The sequence below is a fragment of the Hemitrygon akajei genome, unplaced genomic scaffold, assembly GCF_048418815.1.
Source record: "Hemitrygon akajei unplaced genomic scaffold, sHemAka1.3 Scf000075, whole genome shotgun sequence".
Lineage (NCBI taxonomy): Eukaryota > Metazoa > Chordata > Chondrichthyes > Myliobatiformes > Dasyatidae > Hemitrygon > Hemitrygon akajei.
Window position 1 is genome coordinate 1,148,262 of NW_027331961.1, and position 26,661 is coordinate 1,174,922.

The 26,661-nt window shown below is 52.0% G+C and overlaps 1 protein-coding gene across 1 annotated transcript in view; it reads right to left on the reverse strand.

The window, feature by feature from the left end:
- The window catches only part of LOC140722334 (NACHT, LRR and PYD domains-containing protein 12-like), an 83,343-nt gene that overhangs the window by 40,856 nt on the left and 15,826 nt on the right, over positions 1-26,661 (reverse strand). Inside the window, exon 6 of the mRNA XM_073037107.1 lies at positions 18,060-19,797. Within this exon, the coding sequence (XP_072893208.1) occupies positions 18,060-19,797 (1,738 nt within the window). The remainder of the gene's footprint in view (positions 1-18,059; positions 19,798-26,661) is intronic.

Consider the following 26,661-nt stretch of genomic DNA (forward strand, 5'->3'; position numbering starts at 1 on the left):
GGAAGAGACATCCCACAGGAGGAAGGGGGATGGGGAAGACAGACCCCACAGGAGGAAGGGGGATGTGGAAGAGAAATTACACAAGAGGAAGGGGGATGTGGGAGAGAGATCCCACAGGAGGAATGGATGGGGAAGAGAGATCACACAGGAGGAAGGGGATGGGGAAGGGAGATCACACAGGAGGAAGGGGAATGGGGAAGAGATATCCCACAGGGGGAAGGGGGATGGGGAAGAGACATCCCACAGGAGGAAGGGGGATTGGGAAGAGACATCCCACAGGAGGAAGGGGGATGGGGAAGAGACATCCCACAGGAGGAAGGGGGATTGGGAAGACAGACCCCACAGGAGGAAGGGGGATGTGGAAGAGAAATTACACAAGAGGAAGGGGAATGGGGAAGAGATATTCCACAGGGGGAAGGGGAATTGGGGAGAGAGATCCCACCGGGGAAAGGGATGGGGAAGAGGGATCACACAGGAGGAAGGTCGATTGGGGACATAGATCCCACAGGAGGAAGGGATGGGGAAGAGAGATCACACAGGAGGAAGGGGATGGGGAAGGGAGATCACACAGGAGGAAGGGGAATGGGGAAGAGATATTCCACAGGGGGAAGGGGAATTGGGGAGAGAGATCCCACCGGGGAAAGGGATGGGGAAGAGGGATCACACAGGAGGAAGGTCGATTGGGGACATAGATCCCACAGGAGGAAGGGGAATGGCGGAGAGAGATCCCACAGGAGCAAGGGGGATGGGGAAGAGAGATCCCACAAGGGGAAGGGGGATGGGGAAGTGAGATCCCAAGGGAGGAAGGGGATGGGGAAGGGAGATCCCACAGGAGTAAGGGGGATGGGGAAGAGAGATTTCACGGGGGGAAGGGGGATGGGGAAGTGAGATCCCACAAGAGGAAGGGGATGTGGTATTGAGACCCCACAAGGGGAAGGTATGGGGGAGAGTGATCCCACGAGGAAGGGATGGAGAAGAGTTTTCCCACAGGAGGAAGGGGGATGGGGAAGACAGAACCCACAGGAGATGTGGTGATGGGAACAGAGGCCCAACAGGAAAAAGCGGGATGGGGTAAAGAGATTCCACAAGAGGAAGGGGAATGTGGAAGAGAGATAACACAGGAGGAAGGGGGATGGGTAAGAGAGACCCCACAGGAGGAAGCGAGGTAGGGAAGATAGATAGATAGATAGATAGATAGATAGATAGATAGATAGATAGATAGATAGATAGATAGATAGATAGATAGATAGATAGATAGATAGATAGATAGATAGATACTTTATTCATCCCCATGGGGAAATTCAACATTTTTTCCAATGTTCCATACACTTATTGTAGCAAAACTAATTACATACAATTCTTAACTCAGTACAAAATATGATATGCATCTAATATCCTCTCAAAAAGCATTAATAATAGCTTTTAAAAAGTTCTTATGTAGTTTACTTAAATACATTGAGTCCTAACCCCGGCACTTTAACCTATCTTACTCCTGGCAGTTGAATTGTAAAGCCGAATGGCATTGTGGAGTATTGATCTCTTCATCCTGTCTGAGGAGCATTGCATCGATAGCAACCTGTCGCTGAAACTGCTTCTCTGTCTCTGGATGGTGCTATGTAGAGGATGTTCAGGGTTTTCCATAATTCCATAAGAGAGATCCCACAGGAGGAAGGGGGATGGGGGAGAGAGATCCCACAGGAGGAAGGGGGATGGGGAAGACAGACCCCACAGGAGGAAGGGGGATGTGGAAGAGAAATCACACAACAGGAAGGGGATGGGGGAGAGAGATCCCACAGGAGAAAGGGGGTTGGGGGAGAGAGATCCCACAGGAGGAAGGGGGATGTGGAAGAGAGATCCCACAGGAGGTGTGGTGATGGGAACAGAGGACCAACAGGAAAAAGGTGGATGGGATGGAGAGATCCCACAAGAGCAAGGGGAATGTGGGAGAGAGATCGCACAGGAGGAAGGGAGATAGCGAAGTGAGATCCCACAGGAGGAATGGGGCTGGGGAAGCGGCATCCCACAGGAGGAAGGGGGATGGGGAAGAGAGACCCCACAGGAGGAAGTGAGATAGCGAAGTGAGATCCCACAGGAGGAAGGGGGATGGGGAAGAGGCATCCCACAGGAGGAAGGGGGATGGGGAAGAGACATCCCACAGGAGGAAGGGTGATGGGGAAGACAGACCCCAACTGAGGAAAGAGGGATGGGGAAGAGGGAACCCACAGGAGGAAGGGGGAAGGGGAAGAGAGATCCCACAGGAGGAAGGGGGATGTGGAAGAGAAATCACACAGGAGAAACGGGTATGGGGAAGAGAGATCCCACAGGAGGAAGATGGATAGGGGAGAGAGATCCCACAGGAGGAAAGGGATGGGGAAGGGAGATCACACAGGAGGAAGGGGAATGGGGAAGAGAGATCCCACAGGAGGAAGGGGGATGGGGAAAAGAGACCCCACAGGAGGAAGGGCGCTGGGGAAGTGAAATCCCACATGTGGAAGGCGATGGGGAAGAGATATCCCACAGGAGGAAGGTGGATAGGGGAGAGAGATCCCACAGGAGGAATGGAGACGGGTAAGAGAGATCGCAAAGGAGGAAGGGGGATGGGGAAGAGAGATCACACAGGCGGAAGGAGGATGGGGAAGAGAGATCCCAAAGGAGGAAGGGGGATGGGGAAGAGGCATCCCACAGGAGGAAGGGGGATGGGGAAGAGACATCCCACAGGAGGAAGGGTGATGGGGAAGACAGACCCCAACTGAGGAAAGAGGGATGGGGAAGAGGGAACCCACAGGAGGAAGGGGGAAGGGGAAGAGAGATCCCACAGGAGGAAGGGGGATGTGGAAGAGAAATCACACAGGAGAAACGGGTATGGGGAAGAGAGATCCCACAGGAGGAAGAGGGATGGGGGAGAGAGATCCCACAGGAGGAAGATGGATAGGGGAGAGAGATCCCACAGGAGGAAAGGGATGGGGAAGGGAGATCACACAGGAGGAAGGGGAATGGGGAAGAGAGATCCCACAGGAGGAAGGGGGATGGGGAAAAGAGACCCCACAGGAGGAAGGGCGCTGGGGAAGTGAAATCCCACATGTGGAAGGCGATGGGGAAGAGATATCCCACAGGAGGAAGGTGGATAGGGGAGAGAGATCCCACAGGAGGAATGGAGACGGGTAAGAGAGATCGCAAAGGAGGAAGGGGGATGGGGAAGAGAGATCACACAGGCGGAAGGAGGATGGGGAAGAGAGATCCCAAAGGAGGATGGTCAATTGGGGAGATAGATCCCACAGGAGGAAGAGGGATGGGGGAGAGAGATCCCACAGGAGGAAAGGGATGGGGAAGGGAGATCACACAGGAGGAAGGGGAATGAGGAAGAACGATCCAACAGGAGGAAGGGGGATGGGGAAATGAGACCCCACAGGAGGAAGGGGGATGAGGAAGTGAAATCCCACAAGTGGAAGGCGATGGGGAAGAGATATCCCACAGGAGGAAGGGGGATGGGGAAGAGAGATCCCACAGGAGATGTGGTGATGGGAACAGAGGCCCAACAGGAAAAAGGGGGATGGGGTAGAGAGATCCCACAAGAGGAAGGGGAATGTGGGAGAGAGATCACACAGGAGGAAGGGGGATGGGGAAGAGAGACCCCACAAGAGGAAGGGAGATAAGGAAGAGAGATCCCACAGGAGGAAGGGGGATGGGGGAGAGAGATCCCACAGGAGGAAGGGGGATGGGGAAGACAGACCCCACAGGCGGTAGGGAGATGTGGAAGAGAAATCACACAACAGGAAGGGGATGGGCGAGAGAGATCCCACAGGAGGAAGGGATGGGGAAGAGAGATACCACAGGAGAAAGTGTGTTGGGGGTGAGAGATCCCACAGGAGGAAGGTGGATGTGGAAGAGAGATCCCACAGGAGGTGTGGTAATAGGAACAGAGGCCCAACAGGAAAAAGGGGGATGGGATAGAGAGATCCCACAAGAGAAAGGGGAATGTGGGAGAGAGATCGCACAGGAGGATGGGGGATGGGGAAGAGAGACCCCACAGGAGGAAGGAAATAGCGAAGTGAGATCCCACAGGAGGAAGGGGGATGGGGAAGAGAGATCCCACAGAATGGAGGGGGATGGGCAGAGAGATCCCAAAGGAGGAAGGTGGATGCGGAAGAGAGATCGCATAAGAGGAAGAGGGATGGGGAAGAGAGATCCCACAGGAGGAAGAGCGATGGGGGAGAAAGATTCCAGAGGAGGAAGTGTTGGGGAAGAGAGATCCCACAGGAGGAAGGGGGATGGGGAAAAGAGACCCCACAGGAGGAATGGGGATGTGGAAGAGAAATCCCACAAGAGGAAGGCGATGGGGAAGAGATATCCCACAGGAGGAAGGGGGATGGGGGAGAGACATCCCAGCGGAGGAAAGGGATGGGAAAGAGGGATCACACAGGAGGAAGGTCGATTGGGGAGATAGATCCCACAGGAGGAAGGGGAATGGGGGGAGAGAGATCCGACAAGAGGAAGGGGGATGGGGAAGTGAGATCCCACAGGAGGAAGGGGATTTGGAAGGGAGATCCCACAAGAGGAAGGGATGGGGGAGAGTGATCCCACAAGAGGAAGGGATGGGGAAGAGTTATCCCACAGGAGGACGGGGGATCGGGAAGACAGATCCCACAGGAGATGTGGTGATGGGAACAGAGGCCCAACAGGAAAAAGAGGGATGGGGTAGAGAGATCCCACCAGAGGAAGGGGAATGTGGGTGAGAGATCACACAGAAGGAAGGGGATGGGGAAGTGTGACCCCACAGGAGGAAGGGAGATAGGGAAGAGAGATCCCACAGGAGGAAGGGGGATGGGGAGAGAGATCGCACAAGAGCAAGGGGAATGTGGGAGAGAGATCGCACAGGAGGAAGGGGGATGGGGAAGAGAGACCCCACAGGAGGAAGGGAATAGCGAAGTGAGATCCCACAGGAGGAAGGGGGATGGGGAAGAGGCATCCCACAGCAGGAAGGGGGATGGGGAAGACAGACCCCACAGGAGGAAGGGAGATAGCGAAGAGAGATCCCACAGGAGGAAGGGGCATGGGGAAGAGACATCCCACAGGAGGAAGGGGGATGGGGAAGACAGACCCCACAGGAGGAAGGGGGATGTGGAAGAGAAATCACACAAGAGGAAGGGGGATGTGGGAGAGAGATCCCACAGGAGGAAGGGATGGGGAAGAGAGATACCACAGGAGAAAGGGGGATGGGGTGTGAGGTCCCACAGGAGGAAAGGGGATGAGGAAGGGAGATCCCAGATGAGGAATGGGAATGGGGTAGAGCTATCCCACAGGAGGAAGTCAGATTGTCAGGTGATCCCAATGGAGGAAGGCAGATAGGGTAGAGAGTTCCCATGGGAAGAAAGGTTTTGGGAAGGGGAGAACCCACGGGAGGAAGTGGGATGGGAAGGACATATCTCACCGTTGGAATTTGATGAGGAAGAGAGATCCCACAGGAGGAAGAGGGATGGGGGAGAGATATCCCACAGGAGGAAGGCGGATAGGGGAGAGAGATGCCACAGGAGGAATGGAGACGGGTAAGAGAGATCGCAAAGGAGGAAGGAGGATGGGGAAGAGAGATCACACAGGAGGAAGGGGGATGGGGAAGAGAGATCCCAAAGGAGGATGGTCAATTGGGGAGATAGATCCCACAGGAGGAAGAGGGATGGGGGAGAGAGATCCCACAGGAGGAAAGGGATGGGGAAGGGAGATCACACAGGAGGAAGGGGAATGAGGAAGAGCGATCCCACAGGAGGAAGGGGGATGGGGAAATGAGACCCCACAGGAGGAAGGGGGATGAGGAAGTGAAATCCCACAAGTGGAAGGCGATGGGGAAGAGATATCCCACAGGAGGAAGGGGGATGGGGAAGACAGATCCCACAGGAGATGTGGTGATGGGAACAGAGGCCCAACAGGAAAAAGGGGGATGGGGTAGAGATATCCCACAAGAGGAAGGGGAATGTGGGAGAGAGATCACACAGGAGGAAGGGGGATGGGGAAGAGAGACCCCACAAGAGGAAGGGAGATAAGGAAGAGAGATCCCACAGGAGGAAGGGGGATGGGGAAGACAGACCCCACAGGCGGTAGGGAGATGTGGAAGAGAAATCACACAACAGGAAGGGGATGGGCGAGAGAGATCCCACAGGAGGAAGGGATGGGGAAGAGAGATCACACAGGAGGAAGGGGGATGGGGAAGAGAGATCCCAAAGGAGGATGGTCAATTGGCGAGATAGATCCCACAGGAGGAATAGGGATGGGGGAGAGAGATCCCACAGGAGGAAAGGGATGGGGAAGGGAGATCACACAGGAGGAAGGGGAATGGCGAAGTGAGATCCCACAGGAGGAAGGGGGATGGGGAAGAGATATCCCACAGGAGGAAGGTGGATAGGGGAGAGAGATCCCACAGGAGGAATGGAGACGGGTAAGAGAGATCGCAAAGGAGGAAGGGGGATGGGGAAGAGAGATCACACAGGCGGAAGGAGGATGGGGAAGAGAGATCCCAAAGGAGGATGGTCAATTTGGGAGATAGATTCCACAGGAGGAAGAGGGATGGGGGAGAGTGATCCCACATGAGGAAAGGGATGGAGAAGGGAGATCACACAGGAGGAATGGGGATGGGGAAGTGAAATCCCACAAGTGGAAGGCGATGGGGAAGAGATATCCCACAGGAGGAAGGGGGATGGGGAAGACAGATCCCACAGGAGATGTGGTGATGGGAACAGAGGCCCAAAAGGAAAAAGGGGGATGGGGTAGAGAGATCCCACAAGAGGAAGGGAAATAGGGAAGAGAGATCCCACAGGAGGAAGGGGGATGGGGGAGAGAGATCCCACAGGAGGAAGGGGGATGGGGAAGAGAGACCCCACAGGAGGAAGGGGGATGGGGAAAAGAGACCCCACAGGAGGAAAGGGGATGGGGAAGGGAGATCCCAGATGAGGAATGGGAATGGGGTAGAGCTATCCCACAGGAGGAAGTCAGATTGTCAGGTGATCCCAATGGAGGAAGGCAGATAGGGTAGAGAGTTCCCATGGGAAGAAAGGTTTTGGGAAGGGGAGAACCCACGGGAGGCAGTGGGATGGGAAGGACATATCTCACCGTTGGAATTTGATGAGGAAGAGAGATCACACAGGAGGAAGAGGGATGGGGGAGAGATATCCCACAGGAGGAAGGCGGATAGGGGAGAGAGATCCCACAGGAGGAATGGAGACGGGTAAGAGAGATCGCAAAGGAGGAAGGAGGATGGGGAAGAGAGATCACACAGGAGGAAGGGGGATGGGGAAGAGAGATCCCAAAGGAGGATGGTCAATTGGGGAGATAGATCCCACAGGAGGAAGAGGGATGGGGGAGAGAGATCCCACAGGAGGAAAGGGATGGGGAAGGGAGATCACACAGGAGGAAGGGGAATGAGGAAGAGCGATCCCACAGGAGGAAGGGGGATGGGGAAATGAGACCCCACAGGAGGAAGGGGGATGAGGAAGTGAAATCCCACAAGTGGAAGGCGATGGGGAAGAGATATCCCACAGGAGGAAGGGGGATGGGGAAGACAGATCCCACAGGAGATGTGGTGATGGGAACAGAGGCCCAACAGGAAAAAGGGGGATGGGGTAGAGAGATCCCACAAGAGGAAGGGGAATGTGGGAGAGAGATCACACAGGAGGAAGGGGGATGGGGAAGAGAGACCCCACAAGAGGAAGGGAGATAAGGAAGAGAGATCCCACAGGAGGAAGGGGGATGGGGAAGACAGACCCCACAGGCGGTAGGGAGATGTGGAAGAGAAATCACACAACAGGAAGGGGATGGGCGAGAGAGATCCCACAGGAGGAAGGGATGGGGAAGAGAGATACCACAGGAGAAAGTGTGTTGGGGGTGAGAGATCCCACAGGAGGAAGGTGGATGTGGAAGAGAGATCCCACAGGAGGTGTGGTAATAGGAACAGAGGCCCAACAGGAAAAAGGGGGATGGGATAGAGAGATCCCACAAGAGAAAGGGGAATGTGGGAGAGAGATCGCACAGGAGGATGGGGGATGGGGAAGAGAGACCCCACAGGAGGAAGGAAATAGCGAAGTGAGATCCCACAGGAGGAAGGGGGATGGGGAAGAGAGATCCCACAGAATGGAGGGGGATGGGCAGACAGATCCCAAAGGAGGAAGGTGGATGCGGAAGAGAGATCGCATAAGAGGAAGAGGGATGGGGAAGAGAGATCCCACAGGAGGAAGAGCGATGGGGGAGAAAGATTCCAGAGGAGGAAGTGTTGGGGAAGAGAGATCCCACAGGAGGAAGGGGGATGGGGAAAAGAGACCCCACAGGAGGAATGGGGATGTGGAAGAGAAATCCCACAAGAGGAAGGCGATGGGGAAGAGATATCCCACAGGAGGAAGGGGGATGGGGGAGAGACATCCCAGCGGAGGAAAGGGATGGGAAAGAGGGATCACACAGGAGGAAGGTCGATTGGGGAGATAGATCCCACAGGAGGAAGGGGAATGGGGGAGAGAGATCCCACAAGAGGAAGGGGGATGGGGAAGTGAGATCCCACAGGAGGAAGGGGATTTGGAAGGGAGATCCCACAAGAGGAAGGGATGGGGGAGAGTGATCCCACAAGAGGAAGGGATGGGGAAGAGTTATCCCACAGGAGGACGGGGGATCGGGAAGACAGATCCCACAGGAGATGTGGTGATGGGAACAGAGGCCCAACAGGAAAAAGAGGGATGGGGTAGAGAGATCCCACCAGAGGAAGGGGAATGTGGGTGAGAGATCACACAGAAGGAAGGGGATGGGGAAGTGTGACCCCACAGGAGGAAGGGAGATAGGGAAGCGAGATCCCACAGGAGGAAGGGGGATGGGGAGAGAGATCGCACAAGAGCAAGGGGAATGTGGGAGAGAGATCGCACAGGAGGAAGGGGGATGGGGAAGAGAGACCCCACAGGAGGAAGGGAATAGCGAAGTGAGATCCCACAGGAGGAAGGGGGATGGGGAAGAGGCATCCCACAGCAGGAAGGGGGATGGGGAAGACAGACCCCACAGGAGGAAGGGGGATGTGGAAGAGAAATCACACAAGAGGAAGGGGGATGTGGGAGAGAGATCCCACAGGAGGAAGGGATGGGGAAGAGAGATACCACAGGAGAAAGGGGGATGGGGTGTGAGGTCCCACAGGAGGAAAGGGGATGGGGAAGGGAGATCCCAGATGAGGAATGGGAATGGGGTAGAGCTATCCCACAGGAGGAAGTCAGATTGTCAGGTGATCCCAATGGAGGAAGGCAGATAGGGTAGAGTGTTCCCATGGGAAGAAAGGTTTTGGGAAGGGGAGAACCCACGGGAGGAAGTGGGATGGGAAGGACATATCTCACCGTTGGAATTTGATGAGGAAGAGAGATCCCACAGGAGGAAGAGGGATGGGGGAGAGATATCCCACAGGAGGAAGGCGGATAGGGGAGAGAGATCCCACAGGAGGAATGGAGACGGGTAAGAGAGATCCCAAAGGAGGAAGGAGGATGGGGAAGAGAGATCACACAGGAGGAAGGGGGATGGGGAAGAGAGATCCCAAAGGAGGATGGTCAATTGGGGAGATAGATCCCACAGGAGGAAGAGGGATGGGGGAGAGAGATCCCACAGGAGGAAAGGGATGGGGAAGGGAGATCACACAGGAGGAAGGGAAATGGCGAAGTGAGATCCCACAGGAGGAAGGGGGATGGGGAAAAGAGACCCCACAGGAGGAAGGGGGATGGGGAAGTGAAATCCCACAAGTGGAAGGCGATGGGGAAGAGATATCCCACAGGAGGAAGGTGGATAGGGGAGAGAGATCCCACAGGAGGAATGGAGACGGGTAAGAGAGATCGCAAAGGAGGAAGGGGGATGGGGAAGAGAGATCACACAGGCGGAAGGAGGATGGGGAAGAGAGATCCCAAAGGAGGATGGTCAATTGGGGAGATAGATCCCACAGGAGGAAGAGGGATGGGGGAGAGTGATCCCACATGAGGAAAGGGATGGAGAAGGGAGATCACACAGGAGGAATGGGGATGGGGAAGTGAAATCCCACAAGTGGAAGGCGATGGGGAAGAGATATCCCACAGGAGGAAGGGGGATGGGGAAGACAGATCCCACAGGAGATGTGGTGATGGGAACAGAGGCCCAACAGGAAAAAGGGGGATGGGGTAGAGAGATCCCACAAGAGGAAGGGAGATAGGGAAGAGAGATCCCACAGGAGGAAGGGGGATGGGGGAGAGAGATCCCACAGGAGGAAGGGGGATGGGGAAGAGAGACCCCACAGGATGAAGGGGGATGGGGAAAAGAGACCCCACAGGAGGAAAGGGGATGGGGAAGGTAGATCCCAGATGAGGAATGGGAATGGGGTAGAGCTATCCCACAGGAGGAAGTCAGATTGTCAGGTGATCCCAATGGAGGAAGGCAGATAGGGTAGAGAGTTCCCATGGGAAGAAAGGTTTTGGGAAGGGGAGAACCCACGGGAGGAAGTGGGATGGGAAGGACATATCTCACCGTTGGAATTTGATGAGGAAGAGAGATCCCACAGGAGGAAGAGGGATGGGGGAGAGATATCCCACAGGAGGAAGGCGGATAGGGGAGAGAGATCCCACAGGAGGAATGGAGACGGGTAAGAGAGATCGCAAAGGAGGAAGGAGGGTGGGGAAGAGAGATCACACAGGAGGAAGGGGGATGGGGAAGAGAGATCCCAAAGGAGGATGGTCAATTGGGGAGATAGATCCCAGAGGAGGAAGAGGGATGGGGGAGAGAGACCCCACAGGAGGAAGGGAGATAGGGAAGAGAGATCCCACAGGAGGAAGGGGGATGTGGGAGAGAGATCCCACAGGAGGAAGGGGGATGGGGAAGAGAGATCCCACAGAATGGAGGGGGATGGGCAGAGAGATCCCAAAGGAGGAAGGTGGATGCGGAAGAGAGATCGCATAAGAGGAAGAGGGATGGGGAAGAGAGATCCCACAGGAGGAAGAGGGATGGGGGAGAAAGATTCCAGAGGAGGAAGTGTTGGGGAAGAGAGATCCCACAGGAGGAAGGGGGATGGGGAAAAGAGACCCCACTGGAGGAATGGGGATGTGGAAGAGAAATCCCACAAGAGGAAGGCGATGGGGAAGAGATATCCAACAGGAGGAAGGGGGATGGGGGAGAGAGATCCCAGCGGAGGAAAGGGATGGGAAAGAGGGATCACACAGGAGGATGGTCGATTGGGGAGATAGATCCCACAGGAGGAAGGGGAATGGGGGAGAGAGATCCCACAAGAGGAAGGGGGATGGGGAAGTGAGATCCCACAGGAGGAAGGGGATTTGGAAGGGAGATCCCACAAGAGGAAGGGATGGGGGAGAGTGATCCCACAAGAGGAAGGGATGGGGAAGAGTTATCCCACAGGAGGACGGGGGATGGCGAAGACAGATCCCACAGGAGATGTGGTGATGGGAACAGAGGCCCAACAGGAAAAAGAGGGATGGGGTAGAGAGATCCCACCAGAGGAAGGGGAATGTGGGTGAGAGATCACACAGAAGGAAGGGGGATGGGGAAGTGTGACCCCACAGGAGAAAGGGAGATAGGGAAGAGAGATCCCACAGGAGGAAGGGGGATGGGGAGAGAGATCGCACAAGAGCAAGGGGAATGTGGGAGAGAGATCGCACAGGAGGAAGGGGGATGGGGAAGAGAGACCCCACAGGAGGAAGGTGGATGCGGAAGAGAGATCGCATAAGAGGAAGAGGGATGGGGAAGAGAGATCCCACAGGAGGAAGAGGGATGGGGGAGAAAGATTCCAGAGGAGGAAGTGTTGGGGAAGAGAGATCCCACAGGAGGAAGGGGGATGGGGAAAAGAGACCCCACAGGAGGAATGGGGATGTGGAAGAGAAATCCCACAAGAGGAAGGCGATGGGGAAGAGATATCCCACAGGAGGAAGGGGGATGGGGGAGAGAGATCCCAGCGGAGGAAAGGGATGGGAAAGAGGGATCACACAGGAGGAAGGTCGATTGGGGAGATAGATCCCACAGGAGGAAGGGGAATGGGGGAGAGAGATCCCACAAGAGGAAGGGGGATGGGGAAGTGAGATCCCACAGGAGGATGGGGATTTGGAAGGGAGATCCCACAAGAGGAAGGGATGGGGGAGAGTGATCCCACAAGAGGAAGGGATGGGGAAGAGTTATCCCACAGGAGGACGGGGGATGGGGAAGACAGATCCCACAGGAGATGTGGTGATGGGAACAGAGGCCCAACAGGAAAAAGAGGGATGGGGTAGAGAGATCCCACCAGAGGAAGGGGAATGTGGGTGAGAGATCACACAGAAGGAAGGGGGATGGGGAAGTGAGACCCCACAGGAGAAAGGGAGATAGGGAAGAGAGATCCCACAGGAGGAAGGGGGATGGGGAGAGAGATCGCACAAGAGCAAGGGGAATGTGGGAGAGAGATCGCACAGGAGGAAGGGGGATGGGGAAGAGAGACCCCACAGGAGGAAGGGAATAGCGAAGTGAGATCCCACAGGAGGAAGGGGGATGGGGAAGAGGCATCCCACAGCAGGAAGGGGGATGGGGAAGACAGACCCCACAGGAGGAAGGGAGATAGCGAAGAGAGATCCCACAGGAGGAAGGGGCATGGAGAAGAGACATCCCACAGGAGGAAGGGGGATGGGGAAGACAGACCCCACAGGAGGAAGGGGGATGTGGAAGAGAAATCACACAAGAGGAAGGGGGATGTGGGAGAGAGATCCCACAGGAGAAAGGGGGATGGGGTGTGAGGTCCCACAGGAGGAAAGGGGATGGGGAAGGGAGATCCCAGATGAGGAATGGGAATGGGGTAGAGCTATCCCACAGGAGGAAGTCAGATTGTCAGGTGATCCCAATGGAGGAAGGCAGATAGGGTAGAGAGTTCCCATGGGAAGAAAGGTTTTGGGAAGGGGAGAACCCACGGGAGGAAGTGGGATGGGAAGGCAATATCTCACCGTTGGAATTTGATGAGGAAGAGAGATCGCACAGGAGGAAGTGGGATGGGGGAGAGATATCCCACAGGAGGAAGGCGGATAGGGGAGAGAGATCCCACAGGAGGAATGGAGACGGGTAAGAGAGATCGCAAAGGAGGAAGGAGGATGGGGAAGAGAGATCACACAGGAGGAAGGGGGATGGGGAAGAGAGATCCCAAAGGAGGATGGTCAATTGGGGAGATAGATCCCACAGGAGGAAGAGGGATGGGGGAGAGAGATCCCACAGGAGGAAAGGGATGGGGAAGGGAGATCACACAGGAGGAAGGGGAATGGCGAAGAGAGATCCCACAGGAGGAAGGGGGATGGGGAAAAGAGACCCCACAGGAGGAAGGGGGATGGGGAAGTGAAATCCCACAAGTGGAAGGCGATGGGAAAGAGATATCCCAAAGGAGGATGGTCAATTGGGGAGATAGATCCCACAGGAGGAAGAGGGATGGGGGAGAGAGATCCCACATGAGGAAAGGGATGGAGAAGGGAGATCACACAGGAGGAATGGGGATGGGGAAGTGAAATCCCACAAGTGGAAGGCGATGGGGAAGAGATATCCCACAGGAGGAAGGGGGATGGGGAAGACAGATCCCACAGGAGATGTGGTGATGGGAACAGAGGCCCAACAGGAAAAAGGGGGATGGGGTAGAGAGATCCCACAAGAGGAAGGGGAATGTGGGAGAGAGATCACACAGGAGGAAGGGGGATGGGGAAGAGAGACCCCACAGGAGGAAGGGAGATAGGGAAGAGAGATCCCACAGGAGGAAGGGGGATGGGGGAGAGAGATCCCACAGCAGGAAGGGGGATGGGGAAGACAGACCCCACAGGCAGAAGGGGGATGTGGAATAGAAATCACACAACAGGAAGGGGATGGGGGAGAGAGATCCCACAGGAGGAAGGGATGGGGAAGAGAGATACCACAGGAGAAAGGGGGTTGGGGGAGAGAGATCCCACAGGAGGAACGGGGATGTGGAAGAGAGATCCCACAGGAGGTGTGGTGATAGGAACAGAGGCCAAACAGGAAAAAGGGGGATGGGATAGAGAGATCCCACAAGAGCAAGGGGAATGTGGGAGACAGATCGCACAGGAGGAAGGGGGATGGGGAAGAGAGACCCCACAGGAGGAAGGAAATAGCGAAGTGAGATCCCACAGGAGGAAGGGGGATGGGGAAGAGAGATCCCACAGGATGGAGGGGGATGGGCAGAGAGATCCCAAAGGAGGAATGTGGATGCGGAAGAGAGATCGCATAAGAGGAAGTGGGATGGGGAAGAGAGATCCCACAGGAGGAAGAGGAATGGGGGAGAAAGATTCCATAGGAGGAAGCGTTGGGGAAGAGAGATCCCACAGGAGGAAGGGGGATGGGGAAAAGAGACCCCACAGGAGGAAAGGGGATGGGGAAGGGAGATCCCAGATGAGGAATGGGAATGGGGTAGAGCTATCCCACAGGAGGAAGTCAGATTGTCAGGTGATCCCAATGGAGGAAGGCAGATAGGGTAGAGAGTTCCCATGGGAAGAAAGGTTTTGGGAAGGGGAGAACCCACGGGAGGAAGTGGGATGGGAAGGACATATCTCACCGTTGGAATTTGATGAGGAAGAGAGATCACACAGGAGGAAGAGGGATGGGGGAGAGATATCCCACAGGAGGAAGGCGGATAGGGGAGAGAGATCCCACAGGAGGAATGGAGACGGGTAAGAGAGATCGCAAAGGAGGAAGGAGGATGGGGAAGAGAGATCACACAGGAGGAAGGGGGATGGGGAAGAGAGATCCCAAAGGAGGATGGTCAATTGGGGAGATAGATCCCACAGGAGGAAGAGGGATGGGGGAGAGAGATCCCACAGGAGGAAAGGGATGGGGAAGGGAGATCACACAGGAGGAAGGGGAATGGCGAAGAGAGATCCCACAGGAGGAAGGGGGATGGGGAAAAGAGACCCCACAGGAGGAAGGGGGATGGGGAAGTGAAATCGCACAAGTGGAAGGCGATGGGGAAGAGATATCCCACAGGAGGAAGGTGGATAGGGGAGAGAGATCCCACAGGAGGAATGGAGACGGGTAAGAGAGATCGCAAAGGAGGAAGGGGGATGGGGAAGAGAGATCCCAAAGGAGGATGGTCAATTGGGGAGATAGATCCCACAGGAGGAAGAGGGATGGGGGAGAGAGATCCCACATGAGGAAAGGGATGGAGAAGGGAGATCACACAGGAGGAATGGGGATGGGGAAGTGAAATCCCACAAGTGGAAGGCGATGGGGAAGAGATATCCCACAGGAGGAAGGGGGATGGGGAAGACAGATCCCACAGGAGATGTGGTGATGGGAACAGAGGCCCAACAGGAAAAAGGGGGATGGGGTAGAGAGATTCCACAAGAGGAAGGGGAATGTGGGAGAGAGATCACACAGGAGGAAGGGGGATGGGGAAGAGAGACCCCACAGGAGGAAGGGAGATAGGGAAGAGAGATCCCACAGGAGGAAGGGGGATGGGGGAGAGAGATCCCACAGGAGGAAGGGGGATGGGGAAGAGAGATCCCACAGGAGGAAGAGGGATGAGGGAGAAAGATTCCATAGGAGGAAGCGTTGGGGAAGAGAGATCCCACAGGAGGAAGGGGGATGCGGAAAAGAGACCCCACAGGAGGAATGGGGATGTGGAAGAGAAATCCCACAAGAGGAAGGCGATGGGGAAGAGATATCCCACAGGAGGAAGGGGGATGGGGGAGAGAGATCCCACCGGAGGAAAGGGATGGGAAAGAGGGATCACACAGGAGGAAGGTCGATTGGGGAGATAGATCCCACAGGAGGAAGGGGAATGGGGGAGAGAGATCCCACAAGAAGAAGGGGGATGGGGAAGTGAGATCCCACAGGAGGAAGGGGATGGGGAAGGGAGATCCCACAAGAGGAAGGGATGGGGGAGAGTGATCCCACAGGAGGAAGGGTGATGGGGCAGAGAAATCCCACAAGGGGAAGGGATGGGGCAGAGTGATCCCACAGGAGGACGGGGGATGGGGAAGACAGATCCCACAGGAGATGTGGTCATGGGAACAGAGGCCCAACAGGAAAAAGGGGGATGGGGTAGAGAGATCCCACAAGAGGAAGGGGAATGTGGGTGAGAGATCACACAGGAGGAAGGTGGATGCGGAAGAGAGATCGCATAAGAGGAAGGGGGATGGGGAAGAGAGATCCCACAGGAGGAAGAGGGATGGGGGAGAAAGATTCCAGCGGAGGAAGTGTTGGGGAAGAGAGATGCCACAGGAGGAAGGGGGATGTGGAAAAGAGACCCCACAGGAGGAATGGGGATGTGGAAGAGACATCCCACAAGAGGAAGGCGATGGGGAAGAGATATCCCACAGGAGGAAGGGGGATGGGGGAGAGAGATCCCACCGGAGGAAAGGGATGGGAAAGAGGGATCAAACAGGAGGAAGGTCGATTGGGGAGATAGATCCCACAGGAGGAAGGGGAATGGGGGAGAGAGATCCCACAAGAGGAAGGGAGATGGGGAAGTGAGATCCCACAGGAGGAAGGGGATGGGGAAGGGAGATCCCACAAGAGGAAGGGATGGGGGAGTGTGATCCCACAAGAAGAAGGGATGGGGAAGAGTTATCCCACAGGAGGACGGGGGATGGTAAAGAGAGATCCCACAGGTGGAAGGAACATGGGGAGGTGAGATACGACAGGAATAGGCGACACAGGAGCAGAGGACTCACAGGAGGAGGGGGGTAGGGAAGACAGATCCCTCGGAAGGGGGTTCGGGAAGATAGATCCTACAGGAGGAAGCGGGATCTGGACGAGATATCCCAGAAGACGAAGGGGGATGGGGGAGAGAGATCCCACAGGAGGAATGGGGATGGAGAAGAGGGATCCCACAGGAGGAAAGGGGGATGTGGAAGATAGATCCCACAGGAGGAAGGAACATGGGGAGGTGGGATACGACAGGAAGAGGGGACACAGGAGCAGAGGACTCACAGGAGGAGGGGGGTAGGGAAGAGAGATCCCTCGGAAGGGGTTTCGGGAAGATAGATCCTACAGGAGGAAGCGGGATCTGGACGAGATATCCCACAAGACGAAGGGGGATGGGGGAGAGAGATCCCACACGAGGAATGGGGATGGAGAAGAGGGATCCCACAGGAGGAAAGGGGGATGTGGAAGATAGATCCCACAGGAGGAAGGGAGATGGAGAAGAGGGATCCGACAGGAGGAAAGGGCGATGGGGAAGAGAGGTCCCACAGGAGGGAGGGGGATGGGCAGAGAGATCCCACAGCAGGAAGGTGGATGCGGAAGAGAGATCGCATAAGAGGAAGGGGGATGGGGAAGAGAGATCCCACAGGTGGAAGGGTGATGTGGAAGAGAGATCTCACGGGAAGAAGGGTCATGGGGAAGAAAGATCCCGCAGTAAGGGGAGTGGGGAAAAGACATTCCACTGGAGGATGAGGAAAGGGTAATAGAGAGCCCACAGGAGGAATGGGGATGGGGACGAGATCCCTAAGAATCGAAGGGGGATTTGGATAAGAGTTCCCACAGGAGGATTCCAAGGGTAAACGATAATCCTACAAGACGAGAGGATGCAGAAAATTTTTGTACGTGTGTGTTGAGTCTGATCAGAGACCCAGAGGAGATGCGGCCTCGCTCTCTGTGTATCTGGTAGTGAGCAAAGTCACACACTATCAAGGGCAGGGGAGGATAATCTCACAATGGTATTTCTTTCCTTCTCACTGTGACAGTCTGCTGACGGTCTCTTGTCCCTCACCGGGAAGGGGGTGTGAATCTCTGACCCACCTGCTGCAGTCAGTGTCTGTCTGGGTGTCAGTAACAGTGAGAAGGAACATTGTCAATGGACGTGTCACAGGCAGCAGGAAACACGGCCATTCCTGTGATTTACTACCATTAAACCAATAGTCGTTGGTCACTGATCTGATGAAGTCTCCAACATCCCTTCACAAGGAACCACAGAACCCTCCTGTCCTTGGGAGTTACTGACCGATCCCCTGGGCATTTGTCACAATTCTTCACAATCTGATTTATCACAGTTTAACCCAAGTCCCTTTACATTGAAATGACACAATAGAACATTTTCACAGTTCAGAGTGAGAGATAAATCAAGTTACCTCAACTCCTGGCACTTGTGCAGCCCGGGTCCCAGCCGCTGGATTCCTTCACACTGAATGTGGCAGTTCTCCAGGTCGAGGTGTTTTATTGTATCACAGAGTCCGATGGCATGAGACAGGACCGCGAGGTCAATCGGGGTCAGTGTCATTCCACTGAATGAAAATGTTTCCACAGATCCCAGTGCGGCCTGAGCCAGTCCACGATTCTGAGACTCAAACAGGTAGTGCAATGTGTTCAGGAGGCTCCTTTTACCAGCTTCACTCCCTGTGTTTCCACTCTGGCGTTGAACCTCCTCCTTCACCCAGTCAATCACCCGGCAGGTTGTTTCATGATGAAATGGACCCAGAAACTCCACCAGGCCCCGAGCTGTCATTGGGGAGGAGAGACCAGCAACAAAACGGAGAAAAACCTCAAATCGCCCATCTGTCGTGCTGTGGGCATCAGTGAAGAATTTCAGGATATCCCCGGGATGTGGATTCAGGAATTGTGCGACTGCAGCTACAAACTCTTGGATGGTGAGGTGTGGGAATGTGTACACCACGCTCTGGGCAGAATCCTCTCTCTCCAAAAGCTCCATCAGGAACCCGGTCAGGAACTGGGAAGGCTGCAGATTGTACTTGATCAAATCTCCATCTGTAAACACAATCTTCTTCTCGGACACTCCTCTGAAGGCCATCTGACCAACCCTGAGTAACACATCACGGGGTCTCTCAATCTCACGGCCGTGGTTTTTCAGGATGTTGTAAATATAGTAGGAGTACAGTTGTGTGATGGTCTTGGGAACTCGCTGTGGGTCCCTGACTCTTTGTGTGAAGAAGGGGCCCAGTGCCAGTGCGAGGATCCAGCAGTAGGAGGGGTTGTAGCTGACTGTGTACAGGATCTCATTCTCCTTCACGTGTTTGAAAACAGCATCGGCCACCGTCTGATCTTCAAAATGTTTGATGAAATATTCCTTTCGTTCCTTATCAACAAATCCCAGGATTTCAGCCCGGACACTGATCTCCGCCTTTTCCAATAAATGTAACGCAGTGGGACGGGTGGTCACCAGCACTGAACACCCTGGGAGCAGCTTGCCCTGGATTAAACTGTACACAATGTCAGACACTTCACACCACCACTCGGGATCTGGGCACTGGTGCTTGGGTTCTGTATCTCTCCGACTGTCCGCAAAATCGATTTTTTGTTTGAATTCATCTAAACCATCGAATATAAACAGTAATCCCTCTGGGTTCTTCCAGACTTCTCTCAGGATATTCCCAAAGTAAGGATACTGATCCAGAATCAGTTCCTTCAGGTTTATTCTACAGTTAATGGTGCTTAAATCTCGGAATTTGAAACTGAAGACAAACTGGAATTGTTGGTATATTTTCCCCATGGCCCAGTCATAAACAATCTTTTGTACCATCGTTGTTTTCCCGATCCCCGGGACTCCGGCCACTGCTGCTGAACTCCCAGATTTGGATTTACTCCGGGAAAACCTGCTCTGGAATAACTGATCAGTCCGGATTTTTTCCAGCTGTCTGCGGAGTTGCTCCTCTCTATAATCCTCATGGTCTCTGCCTCTTGCCAGCAGCTCATGTTCCACTAGTGTCCGATCTCGAACAGTAGAAATGACCGTGAGCTCAACGTATCGATCAACCAGCTGGAAAACCTTCACCTTCTCCCTCATCAGGATCGTGTTCACTCTCAGTGTTTCAGTTTGTGCCCGCAGAGTCTGCTTGTGTTTCTGTTGAACATCTTCCATGGGAACAGAGAACATATTCAAAAAGTTAAATGGCTCATCTGACAAAGAACTTTATAACGGTATTTCAGCATTCAGTGTTTGAGATTACATGAATAAATTCAATGCTTCCATGGATATTAGGACAGAAAGTAAAATTCTGTTCACAGACACGGAATTGACAGCAATGGATGTACCTGAAAATGTGCAATCCTCATGTTCTGGTTCTACTTGTTTGTGAAGGTGAACATTCCCCTGATTGCACTTTCTGAGGAAGCTTAAACAAGCATCACTCCCCACTAACATCTTAACTACATTCTACAGAGGCGTGGTTGAGAGTGTGCTGACCTTTTGCATCACAACCTGGTACTCCAGCTGCAGTGCTGCCGACAAAAAAGCCTTGCAGGGGGTGGTTAGGGGAGCAGAGAAGGTTATTGGGGTCTCCCTACCTTCTGTCCAAGACCTCTTTCAGGTTTGATGCCTCCAGCAGACACAGTACATCATTAAAGACCCCTCACACCCTCTCCATGAACTGTTTGTTCTTCTGCCATCAGGCAAACGTTACAGGAGCATCAAAACTAAAACCACAAGACTACTAAACAGCTTCCTCCCTCAGGCAGTCAGACTGCTAAATAGCTGCTCTATCTGACTCTGCTTTGGACACTTTTAACTTGCACCGAACACTTATAACTTGATTTAAACCGACATGTGGCTGTTGTGTTTTATTACTTATTGTTGTGTTTATTATTTAGTTTTGCGTTTGTTATGTTATGATTGCACTGCTCCTGGGAAACGCTGTCTCATTCTACCCTGCAGAGCTGATGTACGGTTGGAATGACAATAAAGTTTTAGAATCTTGAATATCCTATTGCAGTTCTGACTGCACTCCCGTTACAACAACATTTCACTATATTTAAAGCATTGTTTGCATCATTAGCAGACGCTGTTAATGTTGATCTGGTGTGGAACTATGGAGAGCAGGACACTGTACATTTTGGCCAATCTACACACTGGGGAGTCACAGGTGTCCAATGCTCTTGCATCAAAACAGTAGCAGAATACGCGGGAAATACTCAAGTCGGGCAGCGTTTGTGAAGAATCACAGTGAAGTTGCGGATCCATAACCCATCGGAATGACAGGAATGAAAATGGGTAGTTTTCAATCGCAGTGATGGAGGATTGGTGGAAAGATGGAATCTGTGTTAATGGAAGAAGCCACAAGCGTCTGTCTCAGTGATGTACATCGTGTCTGTGGGAGAGGGTGGTGAAGTCTTGGCAACTGCTACTCATCAGTCTTGCTGTGGGGGTGTGGGGCTCTGTCTAATGAGGCCTCCGTCTGTCAGAGTCGACCATGGATGTCCTGCCCCTGCAAGCCGGGACACTCCGATATGGAGAGGAAGCTTCTGCCGATGTAGCAAGCTCCCTCTCTCCATGCATCTGATGTACACAAAGGAACGACAGAGACTGACACAGCTTGGCACCAGAGGTGTCGCAGGAGATGCCAGTCTGCGTTGAACACCATTTAACACTGACTCAGGGACTCCAGCTCCAGGCTTTTCCCATTGGGTTTACTCCCAAATTCTTCCCCATGAGGGGTTACAGTTACAAGGCAGTGGAGTTTTGAGATCAGAGTTTTCCTGCTCCTGGGTGAGCTGCCAATCTCGGCCGATGAGCCCCATCTGCCCAAAGCGACTGGTTGTAAGGCACCAGTAACCCACCTCTGCCCCTTCTCCTGTCAGAAGAAACGCTTCCACCGGGATTAGTGGCTAAACCGCACGTGAAGGCCAAGAGCTGGACAGAGGCTACTCGCCACTGGGAGCATTTAATAGGTCGTGGCAGCTCATCCGCACTGTCACCCCCCTCCCCCCCAGTTATAACAATCTTAAGCAACCAAGGGGCGCTGTATTATTGACAATGAATCGGTAGATTGGTTTATTATTGTGACATTCCCCACTGTAAAATGGAAAACTTTTCTGCATGCGATCCAAATAGATCATTACATCACATCGGTGCAATGAGGTTGTACAAGGAAAAATGGAACAGAATAGTTCAGGGAAACAGTGTTTCAGTTGCCGAGAAAATGCAGTGCAGGCAGACGATAAGGTAGAAGGCCAAAGGATCATTGTGAAGTCAGCGTTGAGTTTTATTGGGACTATGTTCCTAAACTGTAGAATTCAACACCTTAAACTACAGTACTGTGCAGAAGTCTGAGGTGTATATTAGGACTGACACATTTTGTCTTTCATTTTCTAGTTTGCACTTTATCCCGTTGTGATGCCGTTTGAACGGCATCGTCTGGATGAAAGGTGCTTTATAAATAAGTCATTATTATTATTATTATTATTATTATCATTATTATCATCATCATCATCATCATCATCATCATCACCATCATCTTAGCCTAAACTGGTAAAACTTGAGGTACAGGCATAGCCAAGCACACTCATGTCTCAATTGATAGGAGATTTCAGACTATTCTCGTGGTGTATAGTGTTATGGGTTTTCGAAGATTTACACAAGTATCGCCGTGTGGGCCTAATTTATTAATACTATTCTGTAAAGCCTTTAGGATGATACCAGTTATTGATATTATGATTGGGATAAATAATACCCTGTTCGTGTTCCATAGTCTTTCATTTTGCCCTTTCAATTCAACATATTTCTGGTATTTTTTTTTTACTAATTCATTTCTGTAAGTTATGTGTGTTTGGAATGGCTATATATATTTAAAAAGTTGCTTTTGCTTGTTTATCCTGTAAAATTACATCCGAACGCAGATCATGTATTATCCTATCCGAAATAATGATCGGACGCATTATGATATGAAGGACTCTAACTCTAAAAGTGGAGCAGGCTTGTACTTATTGTAAGTTATCGTGTTTTTCATCAGTTGTAGTTCAAGCAAGATTTTTGGGAATGTTGTCCACCACTTGATTGTGCTTGTGCAAGTCATGAGATTCAGTTAAATTACTGCAGGATGTTGTAAAGTGTTGGATTATTTCTGGTTTCCCTTGTAATTTTCAGCATTTATCGTCCTGAATCTATTGGTCGTTTATTCTGTATTATTGATAACTACATGTGTCAACAATCTTGTCATGTATTGCTACAATGATCCCTTCTGTTTCTGGGAAGAGGTCTCCAACTCTGAGCCAGGAGCTCGACGCTTCCTTGTCGACATCTAATCGGCTCAGATCGTGTGGATGTCCTCCGTGGGGAGTCAGACTCTTCCATTGGTTAACGTTTTCTACTTTTATGATAGTTTCTTCACTTTTATGGGTTATGCTTTCATTTACGTTCAGTGATGTGTATCCCTTATCAGAATTGCATATACGTGTATGGAGTGCTGAATCCTGGTTGCGTTATGAAAGTATGTCAATAGAGCTAATTGTGGGTTTCAGAAAAGGCAAGCTGAGGGAACACGACACACCAGTCCTCATAGAGGGATATGATGTGGAAAGAGTGAGCAATTTCAAATTTCTTGCTGTCAGTATCTCCGAGTATCTAACCTGGACCCAATATATCGATGCAGCTACAAAGAAGGCAGAACAGTGGCTATAGTTCATCAGGAGTTTCCAACATCACTCGAATATTTCTACAGATGTGACTTGCAGAGCATTGGAATGGAGTACCTGGTGCTGCTGTGTAAACCTTTCCGGCTGCCAAGGGAGTTCCCGGCTGTTATTATCACAGCTGTGTAATAACAACATCCCCCAGTTGTGTGTTATTGTCACAGAGGGGAGATGATTTCCTTCAGAAATCGGTCAGGACTTCCCAAACCACAAAATTTGTATCAACAGTTCTGTGTGAACAGCACTTGCCATGTGACCGACTGTTTACATTGCCGGTGATCAGCAGGAGCTCAAGAAATTCAGCTCCGATCTGTGCAAAGTCATCCAGGCAGCGAAACGACAATACAGAGATCGTATTCAGGCACAGCTCTCCACCAACAGCACACACAGCTTATGGTAAGCTCTGCACCCCAATGCAGACTTCAGAGCTGAGTGCAGTGGTGCTGCCAACATCGCTGCCTGTCTCCCAGAGGATCTAAGTCTCTTTACGCTCGGTTCGATATCGCCAACACTGAGACCCCGAGGAGAGCCGACAAAGCGACCTGCACATTGGTCATCTCTGAGGCTGAAGTTCGCAGGTGTTTCCAACGAGTGGACAGTCGCAAGCCTGCGGGACCGGACGGCGTCCCAGGGCGGGTACTCAGGATGCGCGAGGCACAACTGGCAGGTGTATTTACGGATATTTTTAATCTCACCCTCTCCCAGTGTAGAGTTCCCTCCTGCTTCAAATCATCCACCATTGTTCCTGAACCTAAAACAACTAAGGCAACATGCCTGAACGTCTGGCGTCCTGTCGCACTCACCTTAATAATAAGCAAATGCTTCGAGAGACTGGTCAAGGACTGCATCTGCAGCTTGTTACCACCCACACTGGACCCCCTACATGACTGTGTCGCTACCCACAGCTCCAATCTGCTAATTAAATTTGCTGAGGTTACTATATTTATTGGCCAAATCTCAAATAATAACGAGGCAGCCGACACAGAAGAAGTCATCACCCTGACACAGTGGTGACAAGAAAACAACTTCTCCCTCAATGTCGCAAAAACAAAGGAGCTGGATGCAATGTTGCAAAGACAAGAGGAATGGAGACGGGCTATCAATGGATCTGGGGTTGAGACAGTGAACAGCTTTAATTTCCTCGGCATTCACATCACTGAGGACCTCACGTGGTCTGTACACATCAATTGTGTGGTGAAAAAAGGCACAACAGCACCTCTTTCACCTCAGATAGAACCATAGAACCATAGAACATTACAGCACAGAAACAGGCCTTTTGGCCCTTCTTGGCTGTGCCGAACCATTTTTCCGCCTAGTCCCACTGACCTGCACCCGGACCGTATCCGTCCAAACCCCTCTCATCCATGTACCTGTCCCAGTTTTTCTTAAATGTCAAAGTGATCCCGCATTCACCACTTCATCTGGCAGCTCATTCCACACTCCTACCACTCTCTGTGTGAAGAAGCCCCCGCTAATGTTCCCTTTAAGCTTTTCGCCCTTCACCCTTAACCCATGACCTCTGATTTCTTTTCTCCCCTAGCCTCAGTGGAAAAAGCCTGCTCGTATTCCCTCTATCTATACCCATCATAATTTTATACACCTCTATCAAATCACCTCTCATTCTCCTACATACCAGGGAATAAAGTCCTAACCTATTCAAACTTTCCCTGTAACTCAGTTTCTCAAGTCCCGGCAACGTCTTTGTAAACCTTCTCTGCAATCTTTCAACCTTATTAATATCCTTCCTGTAATTAGGTGACCAAAACTGCATACAATACTTCAAATTCGGTCTCACCAATGTCTTATACAACCTCACCATTTCATTCCAACTCTTATTCTCAGTACTTTGATTTATAAAGGCCAATGTACCAAAAGGTCTCTTTACTACCCTATCTACCCGTGACGCCACTTTTAGGGAATTATGTATCTATACTCCCAAATCCCTCTGTTCTACTGCCCTCCTCAGTGTCCTAATATTTACCTTGTATGTTCTAACTTGGTTTGACCTTCCGAAGTGCAATACCTCACACTTGTCCGCATTAAACTCCATCTGCCGTTTTTCAGCCCATTCCTCCAACTGGTCCAAATCCCTCTGCAAGCTTTGAAAACCTTCCTCACTGTCCACTACACCTCCAATCTTTGTATCATCAGTGAATTTGCTGATCCAATTTGCCACATTCTCATCCAGATCATTGAGATAGATGACAAATAACAATGGACCCAGCACTGATCCCCGTGGCGCATCACTAGTCACAGGCCTCCACTCAGAGTAGCAATCCTCCACTACCACTCTCTGGCTTCTTCCATTGAGCCAATGTCTAATCCGATTTACTATCTCTCCATGTATACCAAGCGACTGAATCTTCCTAACTAACCTCCAATGCGGGACCTTGCCAAAGGCCTTACTGAAGTCTATGTATACAACATCCACTGCCTTCCCTTCATCCACTTTCCTGGTAACTTCCTCAATAAACTCTAATAGATTGATTAAACATGATCTACCACGCACAAAGCCATACTGACTTTTTCTAATAAGTCCCTGTCTAACCAAATACCTGGAGATCCTATCTCTTAGTATTCCTTCCAATAATTTACCTACTACCGATGTCAAACTTACCGGCCTATAGTTTCACGGCTTACTTTTTGAGCCTTTTTTAAACAACAGAACTACATGAGCTATCCTCCAATCCTCTGACACCCGATCCGTGGATATTGACATAATATTTATGCCAGGGCCACTGCAATTTCAACATTTATTCTCCTTCAAGGTCCGAGGGAATACCCTGTCAGGTCCTGGGGATTTATCTACTCTGATTTGCCTCAAGACAGCAAGCACCTACTCCTCTTTAATCTGTATAAGTTCCATGATCTCCCTACTTGTTTGCCTTGTTTCCATAGACTCCATTCTAGTTTCCTTAGTAAATACAGATGCAAAATACCCATTTAATATCTCTCCCATTTCTTTTGGTTCCATACATAGCCGACCACTCTGATCTTCAAGAGGATCAATTTTATCCCTTATTATCCTTTTGCTCTTAACATACCCGTAGAAGTTCTTAAAATTATCCTTTACCCTGACTGCCAAAGCAACCTCATGTCCTCTTTTAGCTCTCCTGATTTCTTTCTTAAGTATTTTCTTGCTCTTTTTATACTCCTCAAGCATCTTATTTCCTCCCTGTTGCCTATACATGTTATACATCTCTCTTCTTCGTTATCAGAGTTCCAATATCCCTCGATAGCCAAGGCTCCTTATTCTTATTCATTTTGCCTTTAACCCTGACAGGAACATACAAACTCTGCACTCTCAAAATT